At 53.7% G+C, this 27467-nt stretch overlaps 1 protein-coding gene and 1 pseudogene across 15 annotated transcripts in view; one reads left to right on the top strand and one right to left on the bottom strand.

The window, feature by feature from the left end:
* MROH1 (maestro heat like repeat family member 1) overlaps positions 1-27467 on the bottom strand; it is a 67745-nt gene that overhangs the window by 33739 nt on the left and 6539 nt on the right. For 13 of the 15 annotated variants that reach the window (XR_005368924.1, XR_005368926.1, XR_005368928.1 and 10 more), the window contains exons 2-11: positions 19137-19205; positions 18035-18180; positions 13768-13899; positions 13200-13362; positions 12944-13042; positions 8959-9110; positions 8305-8445; positions 7938-8030; positions 4754-4832; positions 4370-4483 (exon numbers count right to left, since the gene is read on the bottom strand). Coding sequence is in view for 12 of the 15 variants with exons in the window: in XM_038555803.1 (XP_038411731.1) it covers positions 4370-4483; positions 4754-4832; positions 7938-8030; positions 8305-8445; positions 8959-9110; positions 12944-13042; positions 13200-13362; positions 13768-13899; positions 18035-18180; positions 19137-19158 (1141 nt within the window). In the remaining 3 variants the exon portion in view is untranslated. Of the gene's footprint in view, positions 1-4369; positions 4484-4753; positions 4833-7937; positions 8031-8304; positions 8446-8958; positions 9111-12943; positions 13043-13199; positions 13363-13767; positions 13900-18034; positions 18181-19132; positions 19206-27467 lie in introns of all 15 variants that reach the window. The other 2 variants (XM_038555809.1, XM_038555810.1) reach the window with 2 other exon arrangements.
* Positions 24502-24997, top strand: LOC100685529 (annotated as a pseudogene).

Here is a 27467-nt window from a genome sequence, read left to right as displayed (position 1 = left end):
ACATACAAAAGCCCACAGTGGACATCATCCTCAATGGGGAAAAACTGAGAGCTTTCCCCCCCTAAGGTCAGGAACATGACAGCAATGCCCACTCTCACCACTGTTGTTCAACATAAAAGCCCTAGCCTCAGCAATCAGACAACAAAAAGAGATAAAAGGCATTCGAACTGGCAAAGAAGAAGTCAAACTCTCCCTCTTCTCAGATGACATGATACTCTGTGTGGAAAACCCAAAGGGCTCCACCCCAGAATTGTTAGATCTCATACAGGAATTTGGCGAAGTGGCCAGATACAAAATCAATGCACAGAAATCAATTGCATTTCTATGCACTAACGGTGAGACTGAAGAAAGAAACCAAAGAATTGAACCCATTTACAATTGCACCGAAAACCATAAAATATGATTCCTTGGTTTCTTTCTTCAGTCTCACCGTTAGTGCATAGAAATGCAATTGATTTCTGTGCATTGATTTTGTATCTGGCCACTTCGCCAAATTCCTGTATGAGATCTAACAATTCTGGGGTGGAGCCCTTTGGGTTTTCCACACAGAGTATCATGTCATCTGAGAAGAGGGAGAGTTTGACGGATCTGTACTCTGAAAACTGTAGAACACTCCTTAAAGAAATTGAGAAAGACACTAAGAAATGGAAAAACAGGGATCCCTGGGTGGCAGAGCGGTTTGGCGCCTGCCTTTGGCCCAGGGCGCGATCCTGGAGACCCGGGATCGAATCCCACATCAGGCTCCCGGTGCATGGAGCCTGCTTCTCCCTCTGCCTGTGTCTCTGCCTCTCTCTCTCTCTCTGTGACTATCATAAATAAATAAAAATTAATAAAAAAAAAAAAAAAAAAAAAAAAAAAAAAAAAAAAAAAGAAATGGAAAAACATTCCATGTTCATGGATTGGAAGAACAAATATTGTTAAAATGTCTATGCTACCCACAGTAACCTACACGTTCACTGCAATCCCTATCAAAACCCCATCAACATTTTTCACAGAGCTGGAACAAATAATCCTAAGATTTCCTTGGAACCAGAAAAACTCCCAAATAGCCAAAGGAATGTTGAAAAAGAAAACCAAAGCTGGTGGCATCATAATGTCTGACTTCAAGCTGTCTTACAAAATTGTGATCAAGACAGTGTGGTACTGGCCCAAACAGACACGTAGATCAATGGAACAGCATAGAGAACCTAGAAATGGACCCTCAACTCTATGGCCCACTCACCTTTGACAGAGTAGGAAAGACTATCCAGGGCAGCCCCGGTGGCTCAGCGGTTTGGCACCGCCTTCAGCCCAGGGCGTGATCCTGGGGACCCAGGATCGAGTCCCGCGTCAGGCTCCCTGCTTGGAGCCTGCTTCTCCCTCTGCCTGTGTCTCTGCCCCTCTCTCTCTCTCTCTCTCTCTCTCTCTCTCTCTCTCTCTCTCTCAGTGTATCTCATGGATAAATAAATAAAACATTTAAAATAAAATAAAAAAGGAAAGACTATCCAATGGAACAAAGAGTCTCTTCAACAAATGGTGCTGGGAACATTGGGCAGCCACGTGCAAAAGAATGAAACCGGACCATTTCCTTACACCACACACAAAAATAGACTCTAAATGGATGAAAGACCTAAATGTGAGACAGGAATCCATCAAAATCCTAGAAGAGAACACAGGCAGCAACCTCTGCGACCTCGGCCGCAGGAACTTCTTACTAGACACGTCTCCAGAGGCAGGGGAAGCAAAAGCAATAATGAACTATTGGGGCTTCATCAAGATAGAAAGCTTCGGCCCAGCAAAGGAAGCCGTGGCCAAAACCAAAAGACAAGCTACAGAATGGGGAAGGTATTTGCAAATGCCTTATCAGATTAAGGGCTGGTATCCAAGATTTATAAAGAACGTCTCAAACTTGACACCCAAAAAACCAAATGATCCAGTGAAGAAATGGGCAGAAGACACGAACAGACGTTTCTCCAAAGCAGACCTACACGTGGCCAACAGACACATGAAGAAATGCTCCACATCCCTCGGCATCAGGGAAATACAAATAGAACCACAGCGAGATCCCACCTCACACTGGCCAGAATGGCTAAAATCAGCAAGTCAGGAGACAGCAGGGGTTGGTGAGGATGAGGAGAAAGGGGGGCCCCCTGACCTGCTGGTGGGGATGCAGGCTGGGCAGCCGCTCTGCAGAGCAGTGTGGAGGGTCCAAAAGGGGCTGAATGTAGAGCTACCCTATGGCCCAGAAACGGCCCTACTGGGTACTTATCCACAGGACACAGACACGGTGATTCCAAGGGGCGCCTGCACCCCAACCTTTACAGCAGCAACGTCCACAAGAGTCCAAGTGTGGACAGAGCCCAGATGTCCATCGACAGATGAAGGGTAAAGACGCGACCTATGTATACAACGGAGTGTGACTCAGCCATCAGAAGAGTGAAATCTTACCATTTGCACAGCATGGATGGAACTAGAGGGTATGATGCCGAGCGACATAAGTCAGTCGGAGAAACACAATTATGCCTTGACCTCACTTATATGTGGAATTTAAGAAACAAAACAGAGGATCGGGGTGGGGGGGAGAAGGGAAAATACAGTAAGATGAACTCAGAGAGGGAGACAAACCATGAGAGACTCATAACTCTAGGAAACCAACTGAGGGTCACTAGAGGGGAGGCTGGGGGGACGGGGTGAGGGGGTGACGGGCACTAAGGAGGGCACGTGGCGGGATGAGCACCGGGCGCTGCGTGCAGCTCGTGAATCACTGACCTCTACCTCTGGAGCTAATGATACACTATATGTTAATTTATTGAATTTAAATTTTAAAAAAATTGATAGATCAAGTGAAAAAAAAAAAAAAAAGAAAAAGACTGACCAAGACTCAGATGGCAGGATAAATACTGTGTGATCTCTCCTTATATGTGGAATCTAAGAACAAAAACTTATCTATCAGCTATATGTATCTATAGAACTATGCCCACTGATATAGAGAACAGATTGGTGGTTGCCAGAGGTGGAGGGCTGGGAAAAATGCTGAACTGCTTGTTTTTTATTTGTTAGTAAACTGAATAAAAGACATAAGACATTAAAAATTAGGGATCCCTGGGTGGCTCAGCGGTTTAGCCCTGCCTTCAGCCCGGGGCGTGATCCTGGAGACCCTGGAAGGAGTCCCACGTCCAGCCCCCTGCATGGGGCCTGCTTCTCCCTCTGCCTGTGTCTCTGCCTCTTTCTCTATCTCTGTGTCTCTCGTGGATAAATAAATAAAATCTTTTAGAAAAAGTTAAAAAAAAAAAAAAGAGGACTCCTGGAGCCTAAGTGTGAGGGAGCAGGTGGGAAGGAAGGCAGTGTGCCTGATCAAGGGAAAGAACGGAGCGTCTGGAGCACACGCCATCCCCACCTCATCCCACGGGCATCATCCCCCAATTCCATGAGGAGGTCCGTGTGCACAGGCACTGTTTGTGGCTCAGCGTTGACCTGCAGCGACCCTCCCAGGACAGGAGTCAGCATTCTTGTTCTATGAAGGACCAATGAAAAACGACTTTAGGCCTCAAGGGCCATATGTGGCGCCACATTCTTTGCTTTTACAACCTGTTAACACGTAAAATCCATTCGGAGCTTGGGCTACCCAACAGCAGGCTGCAGGCCGACTGTAGCCCGAGGCCGTTATGTACTGACCAAGGCTCATCAAAGAATATACACTCGGGTGTGAAAAGTGTCCAAACTCGTTGTTGATTAAATGAGTCTTAGAAGTAGAAGCCTGAAGCCTTCCACCTGATTGTGAGGGAGTCACGAGACACACGCACATGGAAAGGTGTTCTGCAGAACAGCTGGCCTGCCTTGTTCCCAGAGGCCCACACCTGAGGCAGGTATCTCTAACTGGACACCCCCGGGGCAGCTGTGACCATGCATGATGCAGCTGAGCCACTGAGCCGGGAGCAAGCACTGAACACCCGGCCGGGGGTAGGGACGCAGCGTCCCAGCGTCTCCAGTCACCTATCAAAGGCAAATGTCTACGACAGGCATTCACTAGTGGGCAAAAAGGTGTTTTTCAAAAAGTCTGAAATATTACAAAATAGAAAGTGGGGAAAAATGCTTTTAAGAATGTATGGGAGCAAAGGGGCACCTGGGTGGCTTAGCTGGTTGAGCGTCTGACTCTTGGTTTTGGCTAAGGTCATGATGTCAGTCCTGGGATCAAGCTCCATGTCAGGCTCCACACTCAGCATGGAGTCGGTTTGTTCCTCTCCCCCACCCCATGTCTCCCTCTCTCTCAAATAAAATCTTTAGGGAAAAAAAGGGTGGGGGGAGAAACAATCAGAGCAAGATGGTCCTTCCACCTAAAAGATGGACAGTATCTGCCTTTTCCAGGCCCTGCCTCCCACCGGACGCTCACCAGCCGAATTGATGACGTGCCTCAGGACCTGCAGGGTGCCCACGCGGGTCCTCTCATTGCTGGCGTCTAGCTTGGGCAGGAGGAAGGCCAGCAGGCGGTCAGGTGCACAGCAAGCTGAAGGATGACACACATTATTTGTAATAATCTTCGCTCCCTGCTTGATGTCAGCGCATGCAAGCCTCAAGGACTGGGCAGGATAACACCCGGGGCTGCAGCCCGGCCAGGCCTCCGCTCCACACAGACCCAGGGACAGGGAGACAAAGAAGCCTCCTCACCTCCAACCCGTGACCAAAGCTGCCACCCCGCACCAAAGTCCACAGGCCCCCACGGCGAGCAGACCCGCACGTCCACAGATGGTCCTACACGGGGGCTGCAGCTGCTTACCCAGCACAGTGAAGCAGCGCAGCACCTCCTTTTGGTTGCTCACCACCAGGGGGCTGGACGACTCCACAGGCACGCAGATCTGGTCCAAGGGACAGAAGATGGACAACAGTTACAGGGGGGTATGCTGCCTCCCAGAGCCCAAGCAGCCTGGAAGGACGGACACACGCTCCTGCGGACGTGGGGCCCCCACAATGACCATCCAGTCCTCGTGGCTTCTACACCCACCACGCAGGCAGCACAGCCTGCAGCTGGAGGCCACTCCAGCAATTCTGGTGTGGCGACACAGAAGCATGAGCCCTGTGGTTAGAGGCTGCTGCGGTACCCGGGCCTACGCCCCTGTGGCAGGGGAGGGCGGGGAGGGGAGCGGGGGCAGCACACTCTGCCCTTCCCACCAGCAGCCAGGAGACAACTTCACATTTCCTTTGGGTACAGACTAGAAACCACTAGCTCTAAATCATAGAAAGTCCTGGAAACGGAAACACCTAGTGCTGATTCATTCAAAATTGTAAAAAAAAAAAAAAAAAAGTGGCATCGGTTAAAATAAAAACTGAAGCTGTGGGCAGGTGTGTCTCCTGGGGTCCGCTGTTCCTCCGGGGTGACACGGAGCCCCACACCCTCGGGGGGCTGAGGCTCTGAGGTGGCGATCCAGGCCCTACACCCCCTGTCCCAGGGGCATGGCCACGATGCCAGTACCGGGCACAGTCCTGTGCTTCAGTACAGCCCGTCTTAGGAAGCACCAGAAGCGGTCAGCAGCAGAGTGAGTCCCGAAGCCGGACCCTGCTGGCTCTCAGAGGACAGGAGGAGCGGGCGCTGCAGGCACTGGCCCAGGCTCCACTCCTGGTTTTTCCCGCCATAAAGACCTGAGCTACTCGTGAAGGGTACTGCAGCGGGCTCTCACTCCGGGGGACACGCAGCAGCCCCGCGGACCCAGCCCCGCGGCCAGAAACTGAGGCCTCCAGCCAACAGCCCCACGAGGACACCCTGGTGGAAGCAGCCCCCAGCCCTGGCCAAGCCTTCGGACTGTCAGCACGCGAGACCCTGAGCCAGGGCCACGCGCTGAGCTGTGCCTGGATCCCACACCCACAGTGGCTGTGAAATAACAAATGGCTGCCATTAGGTGCCAAGTTCCAGAATAATCAGTTGCACAGCAAGAGATAACTAATGCGAGTGGGCAGTCATCTGCAGAGAAGAAAAAATTGGATTCTCACTCATGGTTTCCCTAAAATAAGTTCCAGGTGGGTTAAATAAGAAAAGTATATTGGGTAATAGGAGATCTGAAAACCAGTTTGCAGAAATCAAAAGGCTCCCCTAGATGTAACGGAACCTACGCCACCACACTAAAGACGTAAACGGGAACGTAAGCGTTGGGTGATTCTGGTGGCAGAGAGCGGCACCAGGCAGGGGCAGGGGCCATGCCCGGGGGCAGGGGAGGGCAGCCCGGGGGCAGATCTCAGCTGCTCTTCCAGCCCTCGGGCCCTCTCCTGCCGTCGCCTGGCAGAGGTCGTGCTACTGTCACTCCTGTGACAGGCAACCTGCCTGACTTTACTCCTAGCTCTCATGTTCACGGACGGATTCCATTTGCAGCTGGGTGGATTTCTAGCCGAGGGAAGCCCTCCTGCAAACGACTAATACTGAGGGCCCTGGCATGCCTGGGACTGTGCCAGGTACTGTGTCCTGGACTGTGCCAGGTACTGTGCCCAGGACTGTGCCCGGTACTGTGCCCAGGTTGTGCCTGGTACTGTGTCCTGGACTGTGCCAAGTACTGTGACCAGGACTGTGCCCGGTACTGTGACCAGGACTGTGCCAGGTACTGTGTCCTGGACTGTGCCCAGTACTGTGCCCGGTACCGTGTCCTGGACTGTGCCAGGTACTGTGCCCGGGACTGTCCCCAGGCCAAGCACAGCAGAGAGGACACGCAGCCCTAGTGGTGGAGGCCCGCCACAGGCAGGACGCGTCCCAGGGAGAAATGGGGCAGGGTGGGCAGGGGGCAGGCCAGGGCGGCCTACAAGGGTTCACGCCTGCCCTCCCCACCTCTCCCACAGACCTAGCCCGGGGCCCCCAGCAGGGAAAGGGGAGCCTTTCCCTCCGGGCCCAGGGAACGCGCCGTGACCGCTCACCAGGAGCTGGGGGCTCTCACAGGTTAAAGACACTCCTCCCGGACCCGCAGACCCCAGACCCGTGCCGCTATGACTGTTACTGATAAGCAGGTGTTGAACGTCACTGTCACCAGCAGCTCCTTCCGCATCCCTGAGTCCGGCTTCTGTCCCTGAGGTGCTGCCAAGGGCGCGTCCTGCCAGCTTCTCGGGCCGTCCTTCCGGGGGTGGGGGACGCGGGGTCGGCCAGCTCTGGGGCCCACCCTCACCACAGACAGGCTTTCCCCGCGCTGCTGACAGCTCAGGGGGCAGCTCTGAACCTTCGCCTGCTCCCCAAACCATGGGTGGGATACAACGGGGAGACCTCCACCCCGGAGCCGCGTGGCCTGGGGGTGGCTACTCGCACCTGCCTGCTGGCCCAGCTCAGTGCTCCAGGTCTCCTGCCAAGCTTGACATTTTTATCTTCTTAGGGATCTACCCACCTCACTGCTCCTCCAGCTCCTCCAGGGGCGCAGTGCTGGCTGGGGGCCCCGTGGGGCGGGTGGACCGCTGCGGGAGGGCCCCCGGGGCCAGGAGACCCCTGCCTCTCCCCCGCGCCTCTTGTGCCCTCTCCAGGACTCACTCCCACCACTGCACACCTGCCCCCGTGTTCCTGTGACCTCCACAGCTCGCAGGCCCACTGAAGCCAGCTCAGTGGACCCTTCCCTCGCAGGCACCTGCCCCCCAGCAGCCCCAGATCTCCTCTGCTCTCTCTGCCTGCACCCCACCCTCTGGACCCACAGCCAGTGCAGACCCCAGGCCATCTCAGGCCTCTCTGGCCCTGGGGCCACCCATCCTGCCGGGGCAGGAGCTCCACAGCAGGGGCCACGCCCACGACCCAGGGACCACCCTTGCTGCAGCACCACTAGGCTGGACAGCCCACCCCACTCCTGCTCCCTGCCAGCCTCAGCAGGCACCTGCACCAAGACCTGGCGACAGGCGGCACCCAGACCTGCCCCTGTCATGGCAGCCGTGCTGCAACGTGGCCCCAGCCTGGGAGCCCAGCCTGCCTCGCCACAGTAGCCCCCATCCCCATCTCCTGCGCGTCCTACCTGAGCATGCAGAGCAGCCAGGAGCAAGTCCAGCTGGGCCTCCAGCGTGCGGCTGCCCACACCCACCGCAGCCTCAAGGATCTGACCCAGGCTCTGCTCAAGCAGGGAGGAGAGGGGCCGTCATACCTCTCCCAGGCTCCAGCCCCACCCCCTGACTGCAGAGACCCCACCTCAGGGCTCAGATAAGGGAGCCCTACCTCCACGTCAGGAATTTAGAGAGGAGGGGAAGACTCAGGACAGAGGGCCGTGGACCCCAGCCAACACGGAGTCCAGCAGCACCCTCTGAGCCACCCTTCCTCCCATCTGACCCGGGTGGGGACGGGCCGGTGGACAGAGCTCTGCACAGGCACAGCATGCAGGAGCACACCTTGGACACGTGGAAGGCCTCAGCATGCTTCCTGTAGAGGGCCACGACTCCGGGCAGGAGCTTGGGGAGCTGCTCCTCCAGCTTCTCGCTTGGGAGCAGGTGGCTCATGGGCCCCAGGGCCTCCACCACAGCGAGCCGGAGCTGACAGGAAGAGCGACACGGTGCTCGGGCCCAGACCACTGACCCGAACAGAGGCCCAAGGCCCATTCGCCAAGAACCCAGGGGCCCAAGTGAGAAAACCCATGTTACCAGGTGACCAGGGGGTCCTCGAGGGGTCCAAGGGCAGAGAGGTCGGTCAGCATGACCATGGCCAGGCTCTGGACAGCGGAAGGCCAGCGAGGCCATGAAGGAAACACCACGGGGCACCCACCAGGCCCCAGCCCCTTCCCCCACGGGCAGTGCAGGAGGGAGCCTCCAGGCAGGCTGGGGCAGAGCACAAAACAAACCAGATGCCACGGAGCCCTGGCACAGGGCACCTCCACTCCCCGCGGAAACCCCCACCTCCTGAGCCGGCCAGCGGGGAAGCAGGGGACAGCTGGCTCCACCCCACTCCCCACCCCGGCCAATCCCCTCCCCCAAAGCCTAAAGCACAGGGTGGGGGGGAGCTGCCAGCAAGGTGAGACCACGCTTCCCTGCACACCCAAGAGGCGCTACCTTGGCTTCGCGGCTCTGCATCCAGTGGTTAAAGAGGACATCGTACGCACTGAAGATGTCAGAGGCGAAGGTGTCCTTCCTGACTGTGGGGTCTGGGGCTTGGTCCAGGTTGGCCAGATACTCCAGGGTGCTCTCGCTGAAGCGCTGCAGAGCTGTCACAGGGGCGAGTGGCTACAGGCCGCTGGCCATACACACTCACTGCTAACACTACATCGGCATCCTGCCCCTTCTCGCGCCCCCAGAAACCTGCAAGACACCTTCCCAAGCACAGGGGCCAAGTGCAGGACTTCGGGACGACAGTGGGGGATGAACAGTGGGGTGAACAGCATCCCCCCCACATCCACATCCTTCCAGAACCTCAGAAGGTGACCTTTTTTGGAAAGAGGAGGTTTGCAGGTGTAACTACTTAAGATGTGGTCATGGTGGGACTGGGGGGCCTAACTCCTACGTGACTGGGTCCCTAGAAGGGAACACACAGACTCACAGATAGCAGTGTGACAGCAGGACACAGACTGGGGCCCAGACGGCAAGGACGCTGGAGGGGACAGGGAGCAGACTCCCTCTGAGCCCCCAAGAAACAACCCTGGGCACAGCTGGACCTCGGACTTCCAGCCTCTAGAATCATGAGAATACTTTTCTTCCGTTTTTTTTTAAGATTTGAAGTAATCCTTACACCAACGTGGGGCTCAAACTCACAACCCTGAGACCAAGAGTCGTGTGCCCCACTGACTGAGCCGCCAGGTGGCCACGTTTCTCTGCCTTAAGTGCCCCGACTTGTGGTGCTGTGTTACGGAAGCCCTAGGAAGCCAGCACAGGGACCAACAGCCCCGGAACGCCACTCTCGCCAGCGGGCCCACCTCACCCCTCACAGATGGACGCAGAAGCCACACACTTTGCGAGAGTCGCTGCGTCCAGGCTGGGGTAGGGCAGGCCTGAGACAGCGATCTGTGTCTGTGACAGCGACTGTGTTTGTGGACATTCGGGGGGGCAAGCCCAGGCACAACTGAAGACCTACGCGTGGGCAAGGGCTGAACCCCGGGTCAAGCAATGGGCTGACGCTGGGGCCCTGTCACGCCGCCCGAGCCTCCTGGGGAGGGGACCACACCCGCGTACGGCACCTCGGAGGCAGGCCCGGCGGCCCTGGTCCAGCACACCACTCACACGGCCCGCTTGCTCGGCCAATCTCTCAGCGAGGGCTCCCCAGGCAACAAGACTAAGCCTGACCCCGACGTGTACACGAGAGCGGTCACAGTTAGGGGTTCCCAGGAGAGAGAATTTAAAGAGATTTCAGAAGAAAACCACCTCCTGGGGCCCTTGTGTGTCACCGCGGCAGGCAGCCTCGCCTCCAGCAGAGTGCCAGGAGGCCTCGTGCCCCAGCAGCCACGTGCTGTGCCACCTGGGCAGGCCCAGACCCGCCCTTGTCCTCCCCGGCCCCCGGGGCTCGCCTCTCCGAGCTCTGTAATCAGGATGTGGTCATGCTCAACGGCGTCCTTGGCATCTCGGGGTGAATTTGTTCAGGGTAAGAGACCCCTGTACTGCTGGAAGCAGAAATCGACCTCCCCACTGCATTACGGGCTTGTCAGCTTTCATCCGTTACGCACACAGGTAGCGGGTCCAGGAGCCAAGCTCGTGTTCCATCCCCAGCCTCCAGCAGCAAGTGCTGTGGTGGATCTTGGTCTTGCTGACGCAGGCTCTGCCCCCTGCTCCCCGCGGCCAGGGCACCAGCTTTGCACCCGCGTCACTGTTTTACCTCCGAGTCTCCCTGGCTCTCCAGGCAGGGTCACTAATGCCACCTCTGCGCGTCCTGCCAGCATCCTGGGCCTCCCTCGGCCACGCCCCCAGGGACCCTGCACCCTCCCCCCACTCAAACAGCACCCGGGCAGGCCTGGCCACTTCCATCAGTTCATGGCGCCCTCCCTGGCGCAGAAGTGGGGGCCGTCCCACTTCCTCAGTGTCCTCTGGGACCATTTCCCCTACAAAAGCATCTTGGTGTGGGTGCTCGGAGGACCTTCCCCCCAGAACTCCCAGCTCCGGGGCACGGCTGGGGACGCCACGGCTCTTCCACCCACTTGCTCTGTTCATTCTTTCCAGGGTGTCTGCTGTTCAAATGCAACTTCATGCCAATCCTTCCTTCTCTATTTTCCATATGTTTTTATTTTGCTCTATTTTCTGGGGGATTTCCTCAACCTTCTCTTCCATTTCTGGTTGCCATCTGTTGTCATGTTTCTAACCCCGAAAAGCTCAGCTGTGCTCCCTGAAAGGAGCTGCCTCATGGCGACGTGCTCTGCTGTCCCCCCTCAGCTCCCTGAGGGATTGCTCACGCCTTCTCTCTCCTGCCCGCTCCCCACGGGCCCACGGCTGTTCACGGGGCTGCTGCTCCTCTCCGAGACTCTCCTCACAGGCACTCATCTGGGGCTGCTGCTGCTGCTGGGAGGACACACCTGGCCGTCTGGGGGAGGCCAACTCCACCTCTGGCGTCCCAGCTCTTCCCCCGCCAGGCCGCAGGGTCCTAGGAACTCAACCAGTGAGGACCTCCAAGCGTGCACTAGATCCTGTCCTTGGCCCGGTGCCTCCGTCCTCAGCTGGACCGGGGCCCTCCCTACAGTGGCCACTGACCCGCTCCTTGTGCTTGCGGGCCCCCCACGGCAGCAGGAGGGGCCATTCTCCAGTCCAACCGCAGGCAGGACTGCAGTTTGTGGCGAGGAGCACCCACCCTGCCACGAGGACGTCCCACAGTGGGCGTGCGCTGCTGAGACCCACTGGCTTCACGCACGAAGGAAGACCAGCCGTAGCGAATAGTGTCAGGGGCACTAGGCCCGTGAAGGGGAAGGAGTAGGTTCCTCAGCACGGCGGGGCAGCATCGGCAGCTGCAACTTCTGGGCCCCTCCCGAGGAGCCACACGGGCGGCCGGTGACGGGGCCTCGGCTGGGCCATGGGGCTCTCTTTGATCCCCCTGCAGCCCGGGTGCACCCAGACCTACGTGGCCCCCCAGCCCTCCTGCCTTGTTTCCTGCACCTGTGAGTATATAGCGGAGGCTCAGGCCCACGCAGCCCACGCGGTCTGTCCCTCTGCGTCCCGCTCCGCATTCCAGCTCTGCGGATGTCCCAGCTCAGCTGCCCCGGGAGCCTGTCACAAACTCCCTGTTCAACCAGAACTAGGTCAAGGAGGGGCTCTGTGTCCAACCGCGGGAGGGGCCATCACCCGCAGCAGGAGGAGCCTATGAGGAGGCAGGAGAGCCCATGGCGGGGACAGTGAGAAGGGGGTGGCAGCAGCTGGAGGCCCTCCCAGGGCCTCAGGGCCCACAGCTCCAGGCCTGCCTCCAGAGCTCCCAGGTGTGCACAGGCTGGCAGCCCAGCACACAAGGGGCAGCAGCAGGGCAAGGCCTCAGCTGAGTTCTGGTGGCCCTGACCCTACCCTGTCTAGGACCCTCCTGACCAGAGTCCTGTTCTCAGGGTCCCAGCTGCCCTGGGGCCCCCCACCCCCTTCGGCGCCGGAGTCGGCAGTGCTGCTGACGAAGGGTAAGGGCAGGCTGGTGGCTGCTGAGGGAGCCCCCCGCACCCCTCTGGATCTCAGGAGCCTCTGCTCCCCTCCCCCAGGAAAGCCTCCCTTTCCACTGAGGGCACGCCCCCTGGTGCCATCCCTTGCCCGGGCACCCAGAGGGAAGCAGACTCAGGAGGAAGGAGAGCGAGTGGCCCTGCTGGAGACGCCGGGCACTGAGCAGGGAGAAAAATGAGAAGTCTCTGGGCCGTGGAGAGGCATCTTTCCACACCGCCCTAGTGCCCAGGCTGAGGAAGCGCACTGCAGGGCAGAGGGGTCCCACCAGCAGCCCAGCAAGCATAGGCCGCCCACGGCTCCGCCCTCACCATGAGTGCTCACCCCCCTCCTGCAGCCTGCACTCATGACCCTCCACAAAGACCCAGGGTAGGAAAGGCAGCTCCCAACCCCTCCCCGGAGACCACGCCCGCCCTCAGGGAACCCATCTTACCACAGCAGAAGGCTACCCTCATCGTATCGTGCTTGGCCATGCCCAGCATGGGCAGCATGGTGCTCAGGATGGACGTCAGGAAGGGAACCATGCCGAACACTGTGAAGAGGGGGCAGGTGACCAAGGCACCTGCCTATCCTGGCCTGGCCTCCGTGCAGCCCCTGCGTCCAGGGACAGGCAGAGGGTGCCTGGGCCACGTAGCCTGGGGCAAGGTGCGGAGAGGTCCTCCCGGCTCCTCCGGGACGCAGGTACGTACCATTGGAAGCCGCGAGGTTGGCGAGGGTCTGCACGACATAGTAGTGGGGTAGGGCGCCGGGCTGGAACTTGCTCAGCACTTCCTCCATCACCTTGCCGATGAACCGCTTCCCAACAGCCACCAGGACATTGCTGGCGGCCTGCTGCCAGTCGCAAACCAATTCCTGTCCCCCCACCCCAAAACCTGCACTGATGGCCTGACCGAGCAGAGGAGACAGGACCTCACCCTCTCACAGCCAGAGAGGCAACAATGAGACCTTCTGCCCTGTTTTCAGGCTCTCCCAAGGCCCCCCCAGGCCAGGAGCAGGGCAAGGGCAGTGCCTCCCCTGAGAGCCCAGCACCACCCCGGATGATGGGATGCAGGCATTGGTGCCCTTGTTTGCCCTGACAGCTTAGGAACTGTGCTCTCTGCCTCAGTTCCACTGCTGAAGTTATGGGTGGCCCTCCCTTCGCCAGCAGGGCAGTAGGTGTGTAGGAGGGAGGGCCCAGCCCCAGAGAGCCACACACAGACCCGTTTTCTTAATGCACTTGGGTAGAAAGTTCTAGTAAAGAAACTTCCCTCCCCCTACCTTCGCCCGGGTCATCTCACTGGAGGCCAGGAAGATGACGGCCCTGGCCACGTCTTTGTCCAGCTCGCTGATGTGACCGCTTACAACTGTCTCCATGGCCCTCAGGATCATCGTCCGGTAAGGATGTGCCAACTGAGCAGAGAAACCACTGAGGAAGATCCTGGAAGCTGAGCCCAGCACCCAGGCACCCTGCCGACCCCTCCTGCTGTCTACAAGGGCTCCTGAAAACAAATCACCCTGGCTGCCCGACAGGAGGAAAGGAGCACAGCTGACCGTTCCCCGCGCCCCCAGAACCTCGGTGCCTCGTACAGAAAAGGGCCGTGATCGGGTGTGGGCCCAGATCGTCAGCAGCGCCACGAGCGCTCCATGCAGGACCCAGGATGAGCAGATGTAGCCCCTGCCGTGGCCAGGGTCTCTGGCCAGAAGCTCCCCTGCCCCAAGAGGCCCTATCACCAGGAATTCTTCTGGTCCTGCACGTGCCTGTCAGGGGACACAACCTGCTGGGTCCTCTCACTCCAGGCCCTCCCCCAACTCAGGGGCCCTTCCCACCCCCAAGCCCCTCCCCAACCCCCACCCCGGGGGATCGTCCATCACCCCCTGCCAAGCGAGCACAAGCATGCCCGAGTGTCCTGAGACTACAACGTAAGAGCACGGCGCTGCCTGGCCCCGGCCCCACACGGCCACCAACCGAGGCTCTCTCTGTGGCTCCGGGGGCGGGGGGGGGCCTGCTGACCTCGCCCCCAGGTGAACCCTGCACAGGTCATGCCACCAGCCACAGCCCTCAGCAGCACCCTGCCACCGCGACCCCACCTGCCACTCATCCTCTCCTTAACTGAGGACTGGTGAAGCTGCAGGTGGGGGGCCAGGGGCTGGGTGGCAGGCCGGGCCATCGGCTCAATGATAGTGCCCACCCGGTCCCGGGGAAGGAGCCCCCAGGTCTCAGAGTCTGGAGGACAGGGCAAGAGAGTCGCAGGAGGCAGGGAAGACCGAGGCTGGCCTTACCCTGAGGGCCCCCACCTCCAGGAATGGAGCGGCCAGGTTGGGGGGCACACTGTGTGCAGCAAGTGCCGCACCCGAGCTGGGTCAGGACCGAGCTTGTGCGCCAGAGAAATGCAGCCAACGCTGACAGCAGGGGTGATGGCCCACGGCGGGGCTCAGCCAGGCCAGGGCTCCCTCCCACGGAGGCCAGAGAGCCCTGGCCACACCACACCACGCCCACAGACAGGCAGGATTTTTGTTCCTGAAAAAAGCCAACACCCGTCATAAACATCTCTAGATACATGAACAGATCACGGGAAACCTGCCCTGGTTTTCTGGGCCAAAGCTCGTCTTCGGTTTTGTCCTGATAATAAATGTTGTCAAAACTCCTCTGACCACACATGCAAGGGTTTACTTGACCTTATTCCATTGGTTTGTGTGTCTGTCTCTAGCTGGTCTCTACCACTGTTTGACCCCAGCAGCTCTCTAGTAAGTTTTGAAGTCGAGAAGTGAGCCCCTCCGGCCTTGTTCTCTGTCAGCACTGCCTGGGTAATATCTGGGGCCCCTTGAGATTGCACATGAATTTGAGGATAGCGTTTTCTACTTCTGCAAAAAAAAAAAAAAAAAAATCCTCACTGAAATTTTGATAGGGACTGCTCATTATTTGATAATTTGATAGAGCTGCTTATTTTTAAAGAAAAGGGTTTTTCCCCATTTTCCATTGCTCTGCAAAGTTCAACGGGCAGAAGAGCAGTCACATCAGAGTGAGGTGTAGGTGACGTTCCCTGACGAGGTTCCGCGGGCCTCAGCAGGCTCGGCACGCATAGGGGTAACGCCACGGCCCTCTAGGTCACTCTAGCACGGCGGGATCCGAACTGGGACAGACAAGGAGCAGCGCACAGGCTCGCCTGCTGCCAATACAGGCCTGGGGCAGGTGTGGGCCCGGCCTTGGCCACGGGACACAAAGCTCAGTCACCACATGGTCCCCGTGCAGCCACCTCAGGTCCCGGCCTGAGTGTGTAGAAGCTGCTCACTTAAGCAGACTGGGATTGTAACCCCAGCAGAATAACTAACTGCACCAGAGAAATTCTCTGCTCCAGCTGCAACCATGTCCCGTGTCACTCTGTTCTGATGTCAGGATCAAAGTCCCTTACGTGACTGGGGAATCCGTTCCACTCCTAACGGGGGGAGTGGGTTCACATGGTTCACGCTGAGTGGCCCTGGGCGACAGGACCCACACCCACACGTGGGCTTGCTTCCTGCAGACCCTGCAGCCTCCATGGGGGGTCCTGGAGTGTGCTGACGAGCGGCCCGTCAAAACTCCCTTACGGTAGAATGACTTTCTAGAGAAAACCAGCCCAGAAAAGCAGTAAGAACAGAGAGAACAAAAACTCCAATCACTATTTGGAAGCTTGGTTTCCAAACTGTAACTGTTATTACAGGATCCCCTGAGATTCCTACATGGAAACCTAACCCCAAAGTGATGGTAGTGGAAGCGGGGTTTTCGGGAGGCAAGTGGGCCATGAGTGTGGAACCCCACCAGTGGGGTCGGTGCCTTCTAGAGAGACCCCAGAGAACCCGCCTGCCCTCCGCCGTGGGAGGACACGGCAAGAAGGTGGCCTCTAAACCAAGCAGTGGGTCCCCAGCACACACGGAATCTGCCGCAGGGTGACCTTGTACCCAGGCCCGCAGAACGGTGACTAGTACAAGCCTGCTATTGCTGGCGTGACCCCGACACACCAAGGTGGCGATTTCTGCCCGTTTCCCCAGGCACTTGTCTCCCACACTCCCTTTGGGGACAGTCCGTGGGATGTGAAGCGTGTGCACCCTGTCCGAGGGAGTGGCCCAAGCAAGCTGTGATGAAGCATAAGCACGTGACAGAAACTGGAAGAGAGGCGGCCTAGGGGAGAAGGAGGTGCCTGCAAGGGAGCAGCCTCTGTAGGAGAGCTTCCCATGTCATGTGGGAAATATGCAAAGGTAAAGGAAGATTCTCATTTTTAAGTTGGTTAAAGAAACCAAAAACGCTGGAAGAGGTGTAAAACCATGAGCTAGAAAATGACAAGCATGAAGCACGCTTAATTTTCCAACGAATCGCTATAGCTAACCAAGGCCCTGGCAGCTGCCTCCAGGAGGCACTCCCTGGCCACAGCCACACCCTCAAGTGGCCAGGGCGGCCCCAATCTGCTTTCACAATCAGACGCTGATTCAGCACATCACGGCGATGGAGCCTTTCAGCCCACGGAGAAGGACCCTGGGGTCCGGCACAGCAGCAGCACGAAGCTCCACAAACCACAGAAGAGCCATGGAGGATGCACACGGTGCCCAAGCGTGGGGGTGTGCCCTCCCGATGCACGCCACCAACGGGGCGTCTGCACTCACAGTGCCCACAGGCGCCCTAGGGCTCCTGCACAAGCACATAAGCCCAGGGACAGCGAGGAGAGCCACAGGGAGGAAGGAGAGGCCCTCAGCACGAGGTGTCACAGGGCTGCCGCTCAGCAGGACGCAGTTGATCCAAGAGAGGATCAGCTCCCGCTGTAGAGAGATCCCTTTTTATCAAGGTGTTAAATCAAACAAAAAGAAAAATGGTCTTTTAAGGCTGCAGAAGTCTCTCTCCCTTCCAGGATGGGCCCAAACCACATACTGAGACGGCACACGACTGCTCCAGAGGACAGGGAGCCAGCAGTGTCAGAGCCAAGGCCCAGGGGCCGGCCGGCAGCGGGTCCAGGAGAGGAGCTGGTTCCAAGCCTCCCCCACGGCACGGGCGGGACATGCTGGGCAGCAGTGGCACCGAGACCCCAGGAGTGTGTCACACCTCTGCCAAGTTAGCAATCTGCAGGAGGGCAGCGAGGGAAAGGCCCCGGCCTCCTTGGGCGGCCCCCGCGGAGTCAGAGCACTGGTCCACCCGTCCCTCACTGCAGCTGATGACAAGGGGATGTCCCCCCTTGGGGGGCAGCACAGAGCCTGGCAGGAAGAGCTGTCCAGCCTCTAGCCAGTGAGTGAACGGGGATGGCAACACCAGGACAGCTGGACACTGTGCTGCTGACCAGCCCCACCCAGTGCCCCGTGACGGGACCAACCCACAGGCCACAAGGCACGGCGGCTCGTCTGCCCTGGAAACGCCCCATCTCCAGGGAATTTGGACTTGCAGGTGTGGCTTTCTGCCCACAGCAACCTGGCTCCACAGGTCTGGGCCCACCCTCCCCTGCAGACCCCACCCCAAAGACCCTCAGCTCTGCCCCCCAGAAGGGCAGCTCACCTGCCCCCCACCCCGCGGCCCTGGCAGGAATACCTTCTCATGCTGCCACAGGTACTCCTCACAGGCTCTGAGTGCCTCTGCTGGCTGTGCATCTCCCAGGGCACACAGGGCGCCACACACCTGCTCCTGCACCAGAGGGTCCTTGTCGGTGACGGCATCCAGCAGGATGGTGGACAGCTCTACGAAGACAAAGCCCAGGGTGTGCGCTCAGGCCCGGCCAACCCTACCAGCTGGAGGACGCCTGCCCCCTCACACTCCTGCACTCTCCCGCTGCCTTGGCAACCACCCCGCCACCCACTGCCTGGCCCCCTTACACACCTCAGCCATACACACCTGAGGCACTTGTGCTGCCTCCCTCCACCTTGCTTGCCAGGGTCCCTGGGGCCCACTGGCACCTGCTCTGAGGGCACTCTGGCTAACTCTACCCTGACCTTACACCCCAGGCTGGGTCTGCTTCACATCTCCTGCCCCCACTGGACTGCGGCTGCTGTAAAACGCAGATGTTACAGGCTGAGGGCCAGGTGCCTCAGGTGCCTCAGGTGCCTCAGGAAGCTGCCCCCAGGTGGCCAACTGCCCCATGCTAGGGAGTCCCACCAACTGCACCCAAAGACGACTCATCATCCCATCCCCACTGGTCAATGCCCTACACCCTCCTGACCAGTCCCCCCCGGCCCCCCTGGACAGGACCCTGTCACCCTCGGTGTCCCTGGAGCACAGGGCGTGGTGCTTGCCATGGTGCTTCTAGCACCTCACTCCTGGGGACAGAGCTCTGTGGGGCAGGGATGGGTCTCCCCGTGAGCTCAGCAAACTGCTGGCCGTGGCTGCAGGGACAGAGCAGACAGCCAGAGCGGCTGCTGGAGCCAGGCCTTGTGTAGAAGGGACAAAGGCACAGGGCCCAGCAAGCACCACTCCCTGCGACGCCCTGAGCCAGTGGCCTACCCGCCCGTTCGGCAGCTGCAGAGACAACTACTACAACTACTTTGGTTTTCGTTGTCGTTGTTGCTTCCTAGGGAACGTTGCTTCCTAACAAACACGGAGAGAAAGCCACCCAGGCAACAGCCCTTCCCTCCCACCCTCCAGGTGCCTACTCCACCCCGCGTCCCGCCCTAGGGGCCCACGCAGCCCACGCACTCACTCCTCACGTAGGGCTCTGCCATCTCGGCTTCTCTCACCCGGCGTGAGCATGGACAGCTTCTTCACAAGCCTGGAGGAAGCAAAAGCAAGAGGTCAGCCATCCGCCTTCCAGTTTACAGCCAGTCAGTGTTTGTGTAAAACATGAGCCCCAGGATCCCTGGGTGGCTGAGTGGTTTAGGGCTTGCCTTCAGCTCAGGGCGTGATCCTGGAGTCCCGGGATCAAGTCCCGCATCAGGCTCTCTGTGAGGAGCCTGTTTCTCCCTCTGCCTGTGTCTCTGCCTCTCTCTCTCTCTGTGTGTGTCTGTCATGAATAAATAAAGTCTTTACAAAAAAATTAAAAAAAAAAAAAAAAAAACATGAGCCCCTGGGGGTGGTCCGTCCCCTGAGCCTCTAACTCTTGATTTTGGCTCAGCTCGTGATTGTGGGATCCTGGGACGGACCGCACTTTGAGTCCCATGCTCAGTGGGGAGTCGGCTTGAGACTTTCTCCCTCTCTCCGCCCCCTCCCTATTCCACACGTGCTCCCTCTACAAAAAAAAAAAAAAAAAACCTCATTAAAAAACCCCACATGAGGGATCCCTGGGTGGCGCAGCGGTTTGGTGCCTGCCTTTGGCCCAGGGCGCGATCCTGGAGACCCGGGATCGAATCCCACATCGGGCTCCCAGTGCATGGAGCCTGCTTCTCCCCCTGCCTGTGTCTCTGTCTCTCTCTCTCTCTCTGTGACTATCATAAGTAAATAAAAATTAAAAAAAAAAAGAATTGTTATAAAAAAAAACCCCACATGATTTCAGTCCCTTTTCCTGGGGGAGCTATCTGCCCCAGCTGGCAACCCTGCCAGGCTGTTGCCAGCCCACATGGTGACCCGGGCAAGTGCGGTCACTGCCTCCACCTACAGCAGCCTCCTTCACTCCGTAAAGAAGAGAGGGCACACGGAAGGCTGGCATCACTGGCAGTCCATGCATAGCAGGGAAAGCTGCCCCGAAGGCTGAGAACAGGGCCCCGATCTCGGCAGGCTCAGGTGCCCCAGGCCGAGGGTTCTAGCACAGCGCTCAGTGAGTCTCCCTGGCCTGAAGCTGCATGAGCAGCATGGGGATCCAGTGGGTTCCCGGGCACCAGAAACCAATCATCCAAACAGCCCATGGCATTAGAGAGGTGCTGCTCTGGGGGCCCCCGGGTGACTCAGTGGGTTGAGCATCTGATTCTTGGTCTCGGCTCAGGTCACGGTTTCAGGGTCATGAGGTGGAGCCCCACGTCAGGTTCCACACTCACTGGGGAGCCTTCTTGAGATTCTCTTCCTCTCCCCTCTGCCTCTGCCCCTGCTTTACTCTCTCTCTCAAATAAATAAATCAATCCTAAAAAGGGGGGGGCAGTTTTCAAATAGTGCACACCTTGAAACAACCCAAAGAATAAAGTCCGTCAATATGCAAGTGCCTCTGCCTCTTCGCCACATGGTCACAAGCTCAAACCTATGTCATACTCTCCAAGGTCCTTAAGGTCAGAGGGGCGGTAGACCCTCGGCGTGGTGGCTGACGCTATCATGGATGCCTCCTGTTCGCTGGCAATTCCGCCACCCCTCACCGATCACTTCCTCCCCGGGCCCTCCCCTCACTACCTCTCACACACAAAAGGACACAGATGATACAGGCGAGTTGCCGTGACCTCCCCTAACCGAGCCAGACGACACCCACCTGGCTACAGACATACAGCAAGGAAAGCAGCACAGTGAGAAATCACGGGGTGTGTGGTAGCAGAAACACAAGTAAGTGAGAACCCTAGTTCAGGAAAGCAAGCCAGCCCCAAGTTTGCATCCAGCCCACCAGAACCTCAACAAAATGACAGAAAAGATGCAAGTTTTTATTTTGTTTTTTAAAAAAAATTTTTTTAAAGTAATCTCTCTACACCCAGCGTGGTGCTTGAGCTCACAACCCCAAAATCAAGAGTCTCGTGCTCTACTGACTGAGCCAGCCAGGTGTCCTAGTGATGCAAGTCTTGAAAGAATAAATCCACAAAAGCACTAGAAAACCAGATAAAATTAGCAAACCAGAAATCTCCAGGAATCCCAGGCAGATAGAAAGCAGATGGAGAAGACTCTGGTTTGAAGATGCTGGCATCAGCAAGGTGTTTTCCCTTTCTTCCTGGAAAGTATCTAAAAGTACACATTTCATTTGTGGCAGAGCAAGAAGGTGGCAAAAAAAAAATCCCAAATCCCGGGCAGCCCGGGTGGCTCTGGTTTAGCATCGCCTTCAGTCCAGCACATGATCCAGGAGACCCGGGATCGAGTCCCACGTCAGGCTCCCTTCATGGAGCCTGCTTCTGCCTCTGCCTGTGTCTCTGCCTCTCTCTCTCTCTCTCTCTCTCTGTCTCTATGAATAAATAAAATCTTTAAAAAAAAATCCCAAATCCTAAAAGAACGATAGGCTGAAAATGTTGCAGCTGTCAGGCAGGGTATGAGGTATGCTGTCAGCAGGTTCCAGAAAGAGTCCAAAGATACTTCTCAAAGGCGGTGGCACATCATCAGATAGAACCCAAACCCTGTGGGCAGCCCAGGTGGCTCAGCAGTTTAGCGCTGCCTTCAGCCCAGGGCGTGATCCTGGAGACCCGGAATCGAGTCCCACGTCAGGTTCCCTGCATGGAGCCTGCTTCTCCCTCTGCCTGTGTCTCTGCCTCTCTCTCTCTCTCTCTCTGTGTGTGTATTCTCTCATGAATAAATAAAATCTTTAGTAAAAAGAAAAGAAGAGAAGAGAAAAGAAAAAAAAAGAAAAAAAGAACTCCCAACAGGCCAGGAATGAAGCTGCTCCCAGCAGCCAGAGGGGACAACATCACAACTCACAGCGTATTGGAAAGGGCATTCAAAAGGGCTCTGCCACAGTAAAAAAAATTAGCTGTAAAATAAATGCTGTTCTGGTCTTATCTAACAAAGCTAAAAGTAAGACCTGAAAAAATCAAATTATTTCTAAGTCACTTAGCTACATCCCAGCACAAAGTTCAAGAATCATAAGAGAAATGCAAAAATATCCAGCACCAACAATGTCTGGCATCCAATCAAAAATTACCAGGCATACAAAGAAGCAAAAAAAATACAACCCATAATGAAGATGAATCCAGCAATACAAACTGATCCAGAAATGATGGAGAAAAATTAGTAGACAAGGACATTTAGACAGTTTCATATACTGTACAAATTATAGATTTCTCTATAATTGGCAAAACAATTGTACATATAATCAATCAGTAAGGGTACAGAAGACCTGAACAATACTGTCAACCAACTTGACCTAAGTAGTATTTATAGAACTGTCTATTCATCAACAGGAGAATATATATTCTTTCCAAAAGCACATGAAATATTTACCAAGACTGATTATATTCTGGGCAGTAAAACAAATCTCAGTAAATTTAAAAGAACTCAAGTTATACAGGGACACCTGGGTGGCTCAATAGTTGACCGTCTGCCTTCAGCTCTGGGCATGATCCCAGGGTTCCAGGATCAAGTCCCCCATCAGGCTCCCTGTGTCTCTGCCTGCCTGTCTCTGATGAATAAATAAATGAAATCTCTAAAAAAAAAAAAAAAAAAGAATTCAAGTCATACAAAGTTTTCTGACTACAATGGAATTAAATTAAAAATCAGTAAAAGAGGGATCCCTGGGTGGCGCAGCGGTTTAGCACCTGCCTTTGGCCCAGGGTGCGATCCTGGAGACCCGGGATCGAGTCCCACGTCGGGCTCCCGGTGCATGGAGCCTGCTTCTCCCTCTACCTGTGTCCCTGCCTATCTCTCTCTCTCTCTCTCTGTGTGACTATCATAAATAAAAATTTATATAAAAAAAAATCAGTAAGAGAAAGCCATCTGAGAAATCCTCTAATATTTTAAAAACCACTCAATATGCTTCAAAATAATGCATGAGACAAAAAAGAAATCAAAAGTAAAATTAGCATTTTGAAGTGAATGAAAATGAAAAAATATATCAAAATTTGGGGGAAATTTATAACACTAAATGTCTGTATTAGAAAAGAAGAATGTTGTGATCTTCCACCTTAAGAAACTAGACACTCAAGGGTGCAGGGATGGCTCAGTTGGTTAAGCGTCTGACTTGATATTGGCTCAGGTCATGATCTCATGCTCATGGGATCAAGCCCCATGTCAGACTCTGTGCTCAGCGTGGATGGAGTCTGCTTATCCCTCTCCTTCTGCTCCTCCCTCCACTCATGTGCTCTTTCTCTCAAATAAATAAAATCTTTTTTTTTAATCTTTTTTTTAAAGATTTTATTTATTTATTCATGAGAGACACAGAGAGAGGCAGAGATATGAGGCAGAAGGAGAAGCAGGCTCCATGCAGGGAGCCTGACATGGGACTCCATCCCAGGACTCCAGGATCATGCCCTGGGCCTCAGGCGGCGCCAAACTGCTGAGCCACCCAGGTTGCCCTCAAATAAATAAAATCTTAAAAAAAAACTAGACACACAAATGAACCAAAAGGAAATAATAGATATTAGCACATAAGACAAAGAAATAGAAAACAGAATAGAAAAAAAAATCTATGATACCAAAGGCTAGTTATTTGAGAAGATCAATAAATTTGATAACCTCTAGCCTGACAGATCAGGAAAAAAAGACACAAATTACCAGTATCAAGAATGAGAGGTGACATCACTATAGATTCTAGAGATACTAGGAAGAAAATAAAAATACATTATGAATAACTTTATGCCAGTAAATTGAACTTTTTTTAAAGTAAACTGGACGTCTTAAAAGAAATAGACAAGTCAGGGGCACCTGGCTGGCTCAGTCAGAGAAGCATGAGACTTTTGGTCTCAGGATCATGGTCATGAGTTCAAACCCTATGTTGGGTGTAGAGATTACTTATAAATAAATAAGTAAGCTTAAAAAACAAAAAGAAAAGAAATAGACAAGTCAATTATACCTCAATTAAAAAATTATAAATAAGACAGACAAGTTCCTTAAAACACACAAACCACTAAAGCTTATGAAAGAGGAAATAGATAATCTAAATAAGGTAGGCCGTTCGGCGTGCGCTCGCTTCTCCTAGATGGCGACGGCTAAGGACAGTTGTGGCTTGGGAGAAGTGGCCGCAGGGGGAATGGGCGGCGGCTCCCCCTGGGGATTCCGGAGGCCGTGTTAATGGAAGATGTAGATTCCTTCATGAAACAGCCTGGGAGGGGTATCCCTGGGTGGCTCAGCGGTTTGGCGCCTGCCTTTGGCCCAGGGCGCGATCCTGAAGACCCGGGATCGAGTCCCACATCGGGCTCCCGGCATGGAGCCTGCTTCTCCCTCTGCCTATGTCTTTGCCTCTCTCTCTCTCTCTGTGTCTATCGTAAATAAATAAATTAAAAAAAAAAAAAAAAAAAAAGAAACAGCCTGGGAACGAGACTGCAGATACAGTGCTGAAGAAGCTGGATGAACAATACCGGAAGTATAAATTTACAGAACTCAACCTTGCTCAAAAGAAAAGGAGCCTAAAAGGTCAGCTTCCTGAAATTAAGCAGACTTTAGAAATTCTAAAATACATGCAGAAGAAAAAAGAGTCGACTGGTTCAATGGAGACCAGATTCTTACTGGCAGATAACCTGTATTGCAAAGCTTCAGTTCCTCCTACTGATAAAGTGTGTCTGTGGTTGGGGGCTAATGTAATGCTTGAATATGATATTGATGAAGCTCAGCATTGTTGGAAAAGAATCTATCAACTGCCACAAAAAATCTTGATTCTCTTGAGGAAGATCTTGACTTTCTTCGAGACCAATTGACTACCACTGAAATCAATCTGGCCAGGGTTTATAACTGGGATGTAAAAAGAAGAAAAACAAAGATGATTCTAACAAGAACAAAGCATAATGCTGGCAATTAAGAATGTGGTTCAGTTTTCCAAACATGTTATTTTAAGTACCCCAAAGTTTATACCTAAAGGTTGACATGACTTTGATAGATTTTCTTTTTTAATGGCAAGAATGGTAATTAAAACTTCAAAAAAGATAGCCACCATTTTATTATAGAAACAAAGTTAGTTTCAGATATTTTATGAAATCAGCATTATTTTATTTTTATTTTCAGCAAAGTAAATGCAACTTTTATCCTTTTTTCTTTTTTTTTTTTTGGTTTGTCATAAAAAAGTCTTAGCCGAGATGGCTGAGGTATGCTATGGAAACAGAATGCTGAATACTTTTCTTTATTGGATGATATTTACTCTCACTTGATGTGGCTAAACCAGTATAGAGGTAGGAAAAATAGTTTAAATATTTCCAAACTTGTTTTCTTTAGTATATGTGGGGCTTTATGGCTCTCTGTTGCTATTATTTGTGTTATATAAATGGATTTTCATGAATTACTACTTAGCCAATAACTATTGCAATAGTCTGTACTTTTCAAGAAATGGTAATTTGCCTTCCCAAACATAAGAGGGCTGTCTATTGGGATCCCTGGGTGGCGCAGAGGTTTGGCGCCTGCCTTTGGCCCAGGGCGCGATCCTGGAGACCCGGGATTGAATCCCACATCGGGCTCCCGGTGCATGGAGCCTGCTTCTCCCTCTGCCTGTGTCTCTGCCTCTCTCTCTCTCTCTCTATGACTATCATAAATAAATTAAAAAATTTTAAAAAAAAATTGGTACCTCCTATCTCTGTAAAACAAAACAAAATAAAACAATCAAAACAAAAAAAAAAAAAAAAAAAACCTTCATTATTTAAAAAAAAAAAAAAAAAAAAGAGGGCTGTCTATTGAGACAACGCTTTTTTTTTTTAAACCCCATAGAAGTGCACAGTGTCTTTGCAATGCCAGTGTAAGGGAGATCTGGGCCAACATGAAATAATAAAATTTTTTAGCCACTCAAAACTCTTGGCTAAGGCAATTCTGTATTTCTTAACGGTCTCCAAAGCAGCTGAACAAGAATATTAACATAAATATAAATCTGCAGTGGTTGAAAAGATTTGTGAGCTTTTTTATTCATGATAAAATCTCATACAAAGAGTAGAAAAATCCCTATGGAAAGCCATTGGTACAGTGGTTAGCACTGGGTTATAGTCTGATAACACAAATGTATTATTCCATCTCTGTGAGTACAACATATACTTGTACAACGTTTTGTACTTGTATTTCATGATATTAAAACATTGCAGTTAAAAAAGTCTAAATAAGGTAGTATCTAATTAAGAAATTGAACTTGTAGTTAAAAGCCTCCCCACAAAAAAAAAAAAAAAAAAAAAAAAGCCTCCCCACAGAGAAAGCTCAAGGCCTAGATGGTTCTCCTGGGAAATTCTATCAAACATTTAAGGAATAAATAATACCAACTCTACATGAATTCTTCCAAGAAAATTGAAAATAAGGGAATACTTCCCAACTGATTCTATGAGGCCAGCATTATTCTGAGAATAAGAGTAGACAAAGATATTACAAATAATAAACACCATGGACCAATATCCCTCATAGATACAAATGTAAAAATTCTTAATATTTTATCAAATCACATACAACATGTAAAAAGAATAATACATCATGACCAAATGGGGTTTATCCCATGAATATAAGCTTGGCTCAGTATTTTTAAGCAGAGCCAATGTAATTCACATTGACAGACCAAAAAGGGGGGGGGGGACCATATAATTGTTTCAGTAAATGCAGAAAAAGCATTTGTCACAATCCAACATCCAAAAAATTACCAGCAAACAGGAATAAAAGGGACTTCTTCAACCTAATGGTGCTCTTTATAGTAACTTCATTCTTAATGGTGAAAGACTAAATGCTATCCCTTTAAAATAGGGAATAAGGGGGGATCCCTGGGTGGCGCAGCGGTTTGGCGCCTGCCTTTGGCCCAGGGCGCGATCCTGGGGACCCGGGATCGAGTCCCACGTCAGGCTCCCGGTGCATGGAGCCTGCTTCTCCCTCTGCCTGTGTCTCTGCCTCTCTCTCTCTCTCTCTCTGTGACTATCATAAATAAATAAAAAATTTAAAAAAATAAATAATAAAAATAAATAAATAAATAAATAAATAAATAAATAAATAAAATAGGGAATAAGGGCAGCCCGGGTGGCTCAGCAGTTTAGCACCGCCTTCGACCCAGGATCAAGTCCCATGTCGGGCTCCCTGCATGGAGCCTGCTTCTCCCTCTGCCTGTGTCTCTGCCTCTCTCTCTCTCTCTCATGAATAAATAAAATCTTTAAAAAATAAAATAAAATAGGGAACAAGGTGAGGATACCTGTTCTCACCACTTCTATTCACTATAATAGTAGAGGGTCTAGTCAGTGCAATAAGGCAAGAAAAAAAAAAAGGCATTCAAATTGAAAAGATGGAAGTAAAAATGTTTTTATTCACAGGTAATATGATGGTTTAT

This window comes from Canis lupus, chromosome 13 (genome assembly GCF_011100685.1).
Source record: "Canis lupus familiaris isolate Mischka breed German Shepherd chromosome 13, alternate assembly UU_Cfam_GSD_1.0, whole genome shotgun sequence".
In the NCBI taxonomy this organism is placed as follows: Eukaryota; Metazoa; Chordata; class Mammalia; order Carnivora; family Canidae; genus Canis; species Canis lupus.
Note: the sequence above shows the minus strand (reverse complement) of the source record. Positions and strands in the feature narration are given on the sequence as shown.